The sequence below is a fragment of the Globicephala melas genome, chromosome 5 (assembly GCF_963455315.2).
Source record: "Globicephala melas chromosome 5, mGloMel1.2, whole genome shotgun sequence".
NCBI classification, from domain to species: Eukaryota; Metazoa; Chordata; class Mammalia; order Artiodactyla; family Delphinidae; genus Globicephala; species Globicephala melas.
Window position 1 is genome coordinate 18553509 of NC_083318.1, and position 12220 is coordinate 18565728.

The 12220-nt window shown below is 37.6% G+C and overlaps 1 protein-coding gene across 2 annotated transcripts in view; it reads right to left on the reverse strand.

The window, feature by feature from the left end:
* AFG2A (AFG2 AAA ATPase homolog A) overlaps nt 1-12220 on the reverse strand; it is a 348748-nt gene that overhangs the window by 303907 nt on the left and 32621 nt on the right. For both annotated transcript variants that reach the window (XM_030863906.3, XM_030863905.2), the window contains exon 10: nt 1162-1316. In XM_030863906.3, coding sequence (XP_030719766.1) covers nt 1162-1316 — 155 coding nt within the window. The remainder of the gene's footprint in view (nt 1-1161; nt 1317-12220) is intronic.

Genomic DNA, 12220 nt, shown 5'->3' on the forward strand with positions numbered 1-12220 from the left:
CTGCCAATGCTTGTTTCAATGTTCATTTTCTAAAAATATTAATATATTCAAAGAAAACTATAAAGCCATCCCCACCCCCGAATATTAGGCCCATGTGTGTCACAGGTGACGTAACAGGCGGTCCATGCATAAAAGGTAACTTCTGTTGCCCTTGTGGTGATCTCACTGAAAACTCTGCAGAGACAGTCAATGATGAAGTATATGTAAAAGAACCCAAGGAAACATCAAGCATCATTAGTAGAAAGTATCATAACCAGAAGATTTTTTTTTGTTCTAAAATTAGCCTAGTTGACATTTTCTGGTAAAACTAAACATGGAATTAGTATACAACCCAGTAACTGTACTACACTTGGGTATTTGTTCCAGAGAAATAAAAACTTATATTCACACAATACCTGTAGAAAAATGTTCATAGAAGCTTTATTCATAATAGCCCCAAACTGGAAACAAGCCAGATGTCCTTCAACTGGTGAATGGTACAACAAACCGTTGTACACATATACCATGGAATACTACTCAGCAAAAGAAAGGAACAAACTACTGATATATAACAACTTGAATGAATCACCAGGGAATTACAGTAAGTGAAAAAAACTAATCCTAAACAATTATATAATGTATAATTCCATTTATATAACACTTCTGAAATGACAGAATTTTGGAAATGGATGCATGAACAAGGTGGGTGTAGTTATGAAAGGGCAAAGCAAGGGATTATTGTGGTGATGGAAATCCTCAGTATCTCGATTCTGGTGATGGATACACAAAACTTTACATGTAATAACACTGCACAGAACTAAATACACAGACACAGACACACACGTACACATAAATGAGTACAGGCAACACTGGGGAAATCTGCAAAAGATCGATGATTCTATCAATATCCTGCTTGTGATATTGTATTATAGTTTTTTTTTTTTTTTTGTATTACAGTTTTGTAAGATGTTACCATTGTGGGAGGGACTGGGTAAAGGATACATACGCTCTCCCTAAAGTATTTCTTACAACTGTACTAAAGCTACAATTATCTCCATAAAAATTTCAATTAAAAAAACTTTTTTTTAAGTTTAGCTTAGGAAGGTAGTTTCCCTGGGGTCTTAGTTTCTTTCAGAGTTTAATTCAAACAGTGTGGCTAGCATGAGGGTACAAATGACTTACATTTGGGACATCAATTGCTACCTCCCTCATGGCACTGGGCCTGATGTCATTCATCCCCTGCAAGAAATCTTTCACAGTAATCTTCACCAACCCAGCCATCTTGCTGTCAGGGAGGTTAGGGTGTTTCCTCAAAACTCTCCTCAAGGCATGAAGACCTGTAAAGAGAAAAGTAACACAAGCTTTGTCTTCCACCTCATAAATACACACTGAACCATTACCAATAAAAATAGTAACAAAAAACCCAAAGCTCATGCATATTATAACATTTAAAATTTTGTGCGCTTGTGCATGTGCGTGCGTGCGTGTACAGTGGCGGGAGGGTGGGGAGGGAGAAGGGATAATGTGGGGGATGAAGGCAAAAATCTAAATGCTTAGTGTTGGTGGTAAAAATATGACAAACTGCTATGAAATATGAACAGACAGATATTTTACATATGTGAAATAAAATTTACAAAACAACTTCCGCAAAAAAGACCATAAAGGTTTGTCAAAATAATCTGTTTGGAGAATTTCTTTGAAAAGAGTAAAATATTAAACCAGTAACATACCTTTCGCCCTGCCCTTTTTGTTAATACACACAAACCAGAGTTACAAGTTTTGTAAGTTATTGGCAGAACGTCTTGAAGGAAATGTTCAGTTGGCAGTTAGAAATGTGGTTTTGGAATTCAAGACAGAATCAAACTTCAGAGTTATGTATATACACACGAGATCTGATATTATAGGAGTAGAAGAGACCTATAAAAGGGAAGCTAGAGGGATCAGGGATGGAAGAATGAGGGTTGACGTCTCAATCTTAGGGAAGTCGATCATTTGAGGAGTACAGGAACAAACGATGGTTTAGGCAGAGATAGAGAAGTAGAATCAGAATAGTAAAATACCACAAAGCCAAAAAGATGATCAACCAAGTCAAATTTAGAGAGATGCAAAATAACTTAAAAGAGATCATGCTGACCTAAAACATTACCTACGTTAGGTTCTTTGTTTTTGCTGTTTGCTTGGAGTTTAAGCACTGATAGGACTGAATGCCCCAAGCCATCCCCCCATCCAAGTTCCCAGATTTAGAGCCCCTTTATCTATGACAAAGACCTCTAGTCTAGAGGGCAGCAAAGTCCCTATGTGTTCTTTGCCTGAGGGTATTTTGTAATGAAGTGCTATATTTGTGTTCTAGTACACAATGAAGTTCCACTTTGAAGAATTTTAGTCTCAGAGACCTCTTAGAAATCCAGTCTGAATAACTGAACTTGCCCTGGGACACCAACAAGCTCCATCATTTTTAATGTCTTTTGTCTAAAACGTTATGCCTCAGTGAATTTTTACTAAATTTAAATACCATAATTGTCATCTTACTTGCCTTCATTTATTTGAACTTTGAAACAGAAGCATTGGTTCAAGGAAGGAAAACACAAACTGCCCCAAACAGAGGTTTGGATATCTTTGACTACTAAGGAAAAACAGTGAATAATACACCACTCAGAAAATAGATCCACAGTAATCTTTCCCAAGGAAAGCTATCATTGCAAGTCTAATATTCATGGCGGTCTCCGAGACAGTAGGTTAACCAGAAAAAAAGCTACAAAAGAGGAAACTGAAGATATATGTAAAAAGATCACTATTTTCTATGGAAAATTTCTTAGGCCATACTCTGCAATCTGAAATCTATGTCACTTATTTAAGTCTATCTTACAAATATCTATATGGTTTTCTGCCTTCCAAAAATGTTGAAAGATAATTCTTCACATCTCTCACATTTCTGCTTATCTTTCCAGCAGAAGCACTAACTGCCTCTGTTCAGACTACCTTTTCAAGGATGTCTGTGTACAGGAAGACAGAGTGTCTCCCTCCAAAGCAAAGGGCAGATATGCTTACTGCCCATTTCAAAAGATTAACGTTCCCTAAGCTCAAGGTTCTCCTGTAATGCCACCTCATAAGGACTCAGATGTCACCCAGCCCTTTTTGTATCTCTTTGTGAGAAGTGAGGCTCCGGGAGCTGGTGCAAATGCTGCTTCTCTGGCTACTTCTGTTGCTGTAAGTAGTAGTATATCCTTTGACTCTGACCCAGGAATACTGTGTCTTCTGAAAGACACACTTGTGAAACTTGTTAAATTGCAAGTAGGGTAAAATCGCAAACCTTCACAGTTCTTGACATGAAAATAAAAGTTTACTTTAAATTAGGTTGTTTCACTGCCCAACATACCTTTCAAATGGTGCAATCATAAAAAACTAAATAAATAAATCCTCAGTAATAAGGCACTGTGTTGTATTAGACAGCACCTTGGTGACCTGAAAGAATTAAAGCAGTTCTAAAAAATCTTACATAAATGGAAGTGATCAAAAGACCAAAAGAATCTAACACTTCATGTCCCAAATGGCTATCTGGCAATACTTGTCAATATTTCTAATTTAGACCAGATACCTTACTCCTACCAGTACTGATATACTAGAAACTGAAACAAAGGAAGTGGTCTAATAATTTTCCCACATTTACGTCACAAGGCATGAAGTGGGACAATAAAGGAGACCGATTATTTTCATTTGAGAAAGGGATTTGGAAAGAGCAGCAGCCACTCATGAGGCAGGGACTGGCAGCCTACTGAGCTGGGGACAGCCCTGCCTCCAAGTAAGTCAGAAAGGGAAAGACAAATACCATATGATACCACTTATATGTGGAATCTAAAATATGACACAAATGAACCTGTCTATGAAACAGAATCACGGAAATAGAGAACAGACTGGTGGTTGCCAAGGGTGAGGAGGTTAGGAGAGGGATGGAGTGGAAGGCTGGGGTTAGCAGATGTAGGCTTTTATACAGTAAGTCCCCTACATACGAACCTTCAAGTTTCGAACTTTCAAAGATACGAACATGCATTTGCATGTCTAATCACGTAAGTCTGTTCACGTGTCTGGAATACATTGTAACATGCATGCATCCTCTACAACAGGTTGAGCTTTTGTGTACTTTACCGTAGAGTACTGTATAGCAGCCGTCCCCAAACGTTTTGGCACCAGAGACTGGTTTCGTGGAAGACAATTTTTCCACAGACCGGTGGGGGGTGGGGGGGGATATGGTTCAGGCAGTAATGCAAGCGATGGGGAGCAGCAGATGAAGATTTGCTTGCTTGCCTGCCGCTCGCCTCCTGTTGTGCAGCCCAGTTCCGGGACCCCTGCTGTATAGAGTACAGTAGTACAGTATCTTTATTTCAAGCCCAGGATGTTGGGAAGCAAGTGTGAAAGCAGCGGTGATATAGGTGGTACTGCTAAGAAACGCCAAGCAATAACGATGGAAACAAAAGTGAAAATAATTGAGAGTGGAGCGACAACAGGAAGAATAAGAAACTGAAGAACCGAAGAGATTCACGACACAGGAAATGGCAAGGGGATTTTCTTTATTTGAGGAGGCACTGTTAGTTTTTGAGGCACAGGACGCAAACATAGAACTGTACAGGAAGGATGCAGCCGCCATTCAGAATGCAATCCAGTGCTACCGTGTCATCTATGACAAGAAAAAAAAGAGCTACTACCCGGACGTCACTGGATCGTTTTTTCAAGAGGGTAGATAGAATTGAATCCAGCAAGGAGCCAGAACCTGTGCCATCGACGTCAGGCGTGAGTGAAACTGCAGCCTGCCCTCCGTCTCCTACTGCTGACGATCCTTCAGCTCTACCATCTCCCACCTCCTCTCCTTCCTCCAGTCAGTAACTCTTCTTGCCTGTTCACTCAGTGCCAGCCCCTGTATGCCAGCTGTTGTACTCTACTACTGTACTTTTCAAGGTACTGTACTATAAGATTAAAAATGTTTTATTTTTTGTGTTTGTTTTTTATGTATTATTTGTGTGAAAAGTATTATAAATCTATTACAGTACAGTACTATATAGCTGATTGTGTTAGTTGGGTACACAGACTAACTTTGTTGGACTTACAAACAAAATGGACTTACGAATGGGCTCTCGGAATGGTACTCATTCGTATGTAGGGGTCTTACTGTATATGGAATGGATAAGTAGCAAAGTCCTACTGTATGGCACAGAGAACTATGTTCAATATCCTATGATAAAACATAATGGAAAAGAATATTTTTTAAAAAGTGTATATATATATATGTATGTATAACTGAATCACTCTACTGTACAGCAGAAGTTAACACAACACTGTAAATCAACTATACTTCGATTAAAAAAAAACAAAACTGTGTCTTCTGCAAGCACCCTTAGCAGTCAGCCTCACCAAAACAGAAGGACACATGCAGCTCATGTAGGGCTCACACCTTACACCTTAGAGTGACCAGGGTCCCCAACCCCTGGGCTGGGGACTGTTAGGAACCGGGCTGCAGAGCAGGAGGTGAGTACCAGGCGAGCAAGCAAAGCTTCATCTGCCGCTCCCCATCGCTCACATTACCACCTGAACCATCCCTCCCCGCTACCACACGCGAAAAAATTATCTTCCAAGAAACCAGTCCCTGGTGCCAAAAAGGTTGGGGACCACTGCCCTAGAGCATATAGCTCTAGTGACCAGAGAGGAGTGTGCTGCTGGGCCCCATAGAATGTCACCTACAAAAGGCCACTTCTCCAAAATCAGCCAACATAACTGACCTACCCAACACAGAAAAAAAAAACACAGCAAAATCTGCAAAATGAGGAGACAGAGGAATATGTTCCAAATAAAGGAACAAGACAAAGGACTCAGAAAAAGGGCTAAACAAAGGGGAGATAAGCAAGCTACTCAGTAGAGTTTTCAAGGTAATAATCGTAAAGATGCTCAGCGAACACAGAATGGATGAACACAGTGAAAATTTTAACAGAGAGAAAATATAATGAAGAAAACAAAGGTAAAGAATACAATAACTGGGGACTTCCCTGGTGGCACAGTGGTTAAGAATCCACCTGCTAATGCAGGGGACACAAGTTTGATCCCTGGTCTGGGAGGATCCCACATGCCGCAGAGCAACCAGGCCCGTGAGCTACAACTACTGAGCCTGCGCTCTAGAGCCCACGAGCCACAACTACTGAGCCTGCGTGCCACAACTACTGAAGCCCGCACGTCTAGAGCTGGTGCTCCACAACAAGAGGAGCCACCGCAACAAGAAGCCCATGCACCACAATGAAGAGTAGTACCCACTCGCCACAACTAGAGGAAGCCTGCACGCAGCAACGAAGACCCAATGCAGCCAAAAATAAATAAATAAAATAAATTTGTAAAAAAAAAGAATACAATAACTGATAAAATCCAATATATACGAACAGCTCATAAAAATCAAAGAATATATATGTACACACATACACTCACAAACACACACACAAACACACACACAAACACAGGAATATTATTCCGCCATAAAAAAGAAAGAAATACTGCCATTTGCATCAACGTGGATGGACCTAGAGAATATTATGCATAGTGAAACAACTCAGACAGAAAGAGACAAATACTATATGACATCACTTACATATGGAATCGAAAAAATAATACAAATGAATGTATAAACAAAACAGAATGAGACTTAGACACAGAAAACAAACCTGTGGTTACCAAAGGGGAGAGGGAAGTGGGGTGGGACAAATTAGGGGTATGGGCTTAAAAGATACAAACTACTATATACAAAATAGATAAGCAACAATGATTTACTATACAGCACAGGAAAGTACACCTATTAACTTATAATAACCTATAATGGAATATAAACTGAAAAAACACTGAATCATTATGTTATACCTGAAATTAACACAACACTGTATTATAAATCAACTATACTTCAAAAAAAAAGAATACAATAACTAAAGTAAAAGATATGCTAGAAGGAATCAACAGTAGATTACATGATACAGAAGAATGCATCAGCAAACTGGAAGACAGAGTAGTGGAAATCACCATGTTCTAAATAGTTGGGACCTAGAGAAAAGCTGCAGGAATAGTTTTGCCTCCCCTTGCCAATAAAGCCGAGGACTATTCTTTAAATAAAGTAAAAGATCTGCCCAAGAAGAGCTTCTAATGAAGTACTGGAATCAACAAGAGAAGCTGAACAGAGGCTGTGATAACTACAGAGCTCACGATACCCATGCAGAGGTAGCAGGGAGGGGAGGGCAATCAGGATGGAATAGCACACAAAATCATTCTACTTATTTCTCATAATTCTTTTCTTCTTCCATTCATTTCTGTCTAATCTTTATTAAATCTTTCTGTTTTTTAGGGTTTATTATTTTTTTAATACTAATGCACAGCTTTTTATTTCTCAACCTTTCTTCATTTCTAACATAAGAATTTCAGGTTGTAAATTTCCCTGTAAGAATTCCTTTAGCCGCATACCACAGATTTTGATCATTCAACTCCAAATAGCTTTTTATTTGCATATTACAGTTCAACCAATAATTTATTTAAAATATTCTAATTTCCAAACTGTGAAGGTTTTTTTTTTTGCAGTACGCGGGCCTCTCACTGTTGTGGCCTCTCCCGTTGCGGAGCACAGGCTCCGGACATGCAGGCTCAGCGGCCACGGCTCACGGGTCCAGCTGCTCCGCGGCATGTGGGATCTTCCCGGACCGGAGCACTAACCCGTGTCCCCTGCATCGGCAGGCGGACTCTCAACCACTGCGCCACCAGGGAAGCCCCGTGAAGGTTTTTTAACTGACTGAATTTAACTTAGAGAACAAGGTTTGTATGAAATGAATTTTTCGAATGGCAAATTCATAAACATTCTCTACCTGTTTGAATATGTATATGTTATTGGTTCAGTGTTCCAAATACATATCCATTAGATCAAGCTTGTTGATGGTGTTCTTCAAACCTTCTCTATCCTCAACGACTGACAGAGATGTGTTAAAACTCACTAAAATGGTTGTTCTGTTCATTTCTCCTTGTAGTTACAGATATTTTTGTTTTATGTTTCAAAGCTACCCTGTCAAGTACATCAGATTTAAAAGTTATAACTTCCCAGTGAACTGAATGTTTTATCAATATACGGTAGTCATCCTTATCTTAAGGAATGAGTTTTGCATTAAAATTATTCTAATCCTTACCACTTCCTTTTCTTGCTTTCTTTGAGACTCAATCTTTTGTGTTTTTCACATTCCATTTTGCCTTCTATTTAGCTTTAAAGTTATACACTCTCTATTATTTTAATGGTTATACTAAAAATGTTAACATACATATTTAAGTATAGTTAATCAAAGTAAAGTTAATCATGAGGCTGCAAGGAAATTAATAGGTAAGCCAGTGACATAGATCTCCACATTATTCTTCCGCAGACAAGGTTTTTTAACAGCCAGAATGAACGTTTCTTTTTTTTTATCTCTACCATGTCATTATTTCCTCCATTCTATATTTTATTTGCATCTACTTTTCTCTTTCACCAAAAACTTCCACTAGTGTGGTTCTGTCTCTTGAATGGACCTTGGTCTGACTTCATAATCTTAAAAATCTTGTCAAAGAATGAAATTATTTTAAACTTTGCTGTTTTGTTCTCAAGTCTATTGACTCTACCCTTAACATTTTAAATTTCTTTCATGTTTGGGCTCACTGTATTGCTCTTTTCCAATTATCTGAGTTGAATGCATTTATTTTTAACCCTTCCTGTTTCCTGATAACTGTTTTTGTTATAATTCCCTCTTAGATAAAATCTAAAACAGAGTTTTTACTACCATTCTATTCTTAACATTTAGTTCCTTATATAATTTCTTTTGCAGCTCACACAGAGATTATATGAGCATTATGTAACTTAGTTTTCAGTTGTACCAGTTACTAAATTATTGACTTTCAGCTCCAAAACCATACTTCTAAACTTGGCTTTGTGATACTTGGGGCTGAGACTCTGCAAACTACACTTTGGCTCCATGGTAGGTTTTGCCAATGATAGAGCAAAGCTCTAGAGAGAGACTGCAGATGAAGGGGAGAGAAGGGACTAACTCTTTACTTCTGTGGGCTTCCTGTCTGTCTGCTATTCCTGTGACCACCACTCTAGCAACCCCTAAGAGACATCAGCACCAACCCACCAGTGCCACATTCTCAGAGGTCTGAGCCAGCCTTCAAAATATCAGGCAGTTCTTCAGAGGTCTGAGTTCTAGATTTTAGAAATCCCAACCTCTTTCCTTTGTTTCCCCAGCCTTACAGGTGATAGTAGCTTCTCAGTTAGTAATTTTATAATTTGTTATGAATGCTTTATAGTAAATTCTCTCTACAAAAATGAGTGGTAGAGGTTCTGTCTCCTAACTGGATCATGACACAAATAACAATCGTATGGAATTTTTAAGAAATATCCTTTTTTCCCATTATAATGCAGACTGAGGTGTTTCTTTTTTAATAAATTTATTTTATTTATTTATTTATACTTTTGGCTGCGTTGGGTCTTCACTGCTGCACGCAGGATTTTCCCTAGTTGTGGCGAGTGAGGGCTACTCTTTGTTGCGGTGCACGGCCTTCTCATTGCAGTGGTTTCTCTTGTTGCGGAGACAGGCTCTAGGTGTGTGGGCTTCAGTACCTGTGGCTCGTGGGCTCTAGAGCGCAGCCTCAGTAGTTGTAGCACACAGGCTTAGCTGCTCTGGGGCATGTGGGATCTTCCCCGACCAGGGATCGAACCCGTGTCCCCTGAATTGGCAGGAGGATTCTTAACCATTGCGCCACCAGGGAAGTCCCCCAGACTGAGGTTTTTATAAGTGAGAGCAAAACTACCCAAACATTTTAAGAGGCTAATATAACCTAGACTCCAAAACCAAATATGAACAAGAAAAAAATGCCTTTTACTTACAGACATGGGACAAAAGTTCTAAATAAAATATTAGCTGACTAAATCTAACGGTGCATTAAAAATTAGATTTCACAATCAAATAGAGTTTATCTCAGAAATGAAAGGCCAGTTCATCAAAAAACCTAACTCACCACATTATTGAGATTATATAATTATTTTTACTAATGCAGAAAAAATATTTGATAAGATTCAACATCCATTTATAATGATAAAAATAATGCAAAATACTCTTAGCAAAGTGTACTTAAGACTACATTCCAGAAATCTTTAGCAAACATTACACGATGAAAAAACTTTATATGCAGTCTCTTCAAAACTGTCAACAAGACAAGGACGCCACTATCACTACTACTGGATAATTCAATTGTAGAGTCCCTGGCAATTAAGAATAGAAAAAATGAGACTGAGAAAGAGCCAAAAGGATGGAAAGAAATAAAACTGCCATTATTTGCGTATGACAATAATTTACCCAGAAAAGCCAAAAAAAAAACTATTAGAATTATGAGATAAGCAAGGTAGACAACCTGCAAAAAATAATCAATATAAGCTTTTTCCACACCAAGAAAAGCAATTCTAAAATATAGTAAGAAAAAAAGATACCATTCACAACAATGACAAAAATAATAAAGTATATAGGAATTTTCCTAACCAAAAACGTAACACCCCTATGGAGACAATTCTAATAAAGAGGAAAATATGAACACAAGGGAGACATCCCATATTCTTGAATGGGATGACAATACAACAAAAACATCGATTATATTCAAAATAATCTATGTATTGTAAATGTGACCGCAGTCAAAATGTCAGTTGTATATTTTTGCTAAATTAGAACAAACTTTCCTTAAAAATATACTGTGGAATAAAGGTCTATACATAACTAACTCAACAGTAATGCAAATAAATAAGATTTACCTTACTGGATATTAAGATATAATTAATAGTATTAAATATGTGTTTAAAAGTTATAAGACTATACAGACCACACTGAGACAGAATAGAGTTCAGAGATAATCCATACATGTATAATATTAATATCTGATAAATTTACAATAATATATCATAAATCAATGAGGAAAGGACAGGCTATTTAGTAGCTGGAAAATGAATAATAGGAAAATTGGCTCATTGTGTAGATCCCTAGCACTGGGTCTCTAATGATCTTTTCTGGTAGACAACATTACATACATGTTGTCACACTTCATTGCTGGAGGATTTTTAAAATGTCCTGTGTGACTCCACAGGGAGAGGACTCTTGGAAGCTTATGCCTATTTTTTTTCCACACTTTGCGCTATGTGCCTTGGGCTGCTTCTGCTTGGTATCATTTCATTGAAATAAATCAAGGCCATGAATACAACTATATGCTGAGTCCTGTGATGACTCCTAGTAGGGCATCAAACTTAGTGGTTTGTTACAGGGACCACCAAATATGTAGACAAATATAAATGAATAATAATTGAATAAAACACTAATAATAGTGTTTTTGCAGTAAAGAGAATCAAAGTGTTCCCAAACTGTTTGCACTTTTCTTGCATTAGTCTCTAGTAAGCCAAGGAGACATATTTTGTAGTATGTAAGATAAATACTAAAAGATGAGTAAAATACATAACTAAAAAGATAACCATAAGATGAGGAAGTAACAAAAATACTTGACTATTCCAAGAGAAGACAGTAAAAAAGATGAAAAAACATATAAGTGGGACAAATAGAAGGTAAATTAAACCTAAGTATTTAAGATATTACCCTAAATATAAACGTATCATGTACTTGAATTAAAAGACTGACAGCATCAGATAGATGAAAAAAAAAAAACTCAAATTTGTGCTGTTTACAAGAGTCATATTCTGAAATACAAAAATACAGAAAGGTTGAAAGTAAAATAGAAAAAGGGTACCATGCATGTAAAAGGAAAATAGTGCATCTATATCTACTATCAAATAGACTTTAAGAGGTATTACTAGACATTTCAGGATGATAAAAGGGTCCATTCACCAAGAATACATAAAATTCTAATACATGCCTAGTAAAAAAGGCTCAAAGTATAAACAGCAAAATTAAGCAGAACTAAAAGGAGAAACAGACAAATTTGCAGCCTTACTTGCAGATTTTAACACACTTCCCTCAGTAACAAAAACAAACAAACAAAAAATATATATGTAGAAGTTATAAAAATAAAATTAACTCACCTATCTTAATTGGCATATATACAAAACAATAAATATCCAAAATAGTAAAATATCCATGCTTTCAAGGGTACCTGGAAGGAGTACCAAAACTGACCACAGGGTGGGACACAAAGCAACTCTCCACAGATTTCAAGGATTGAA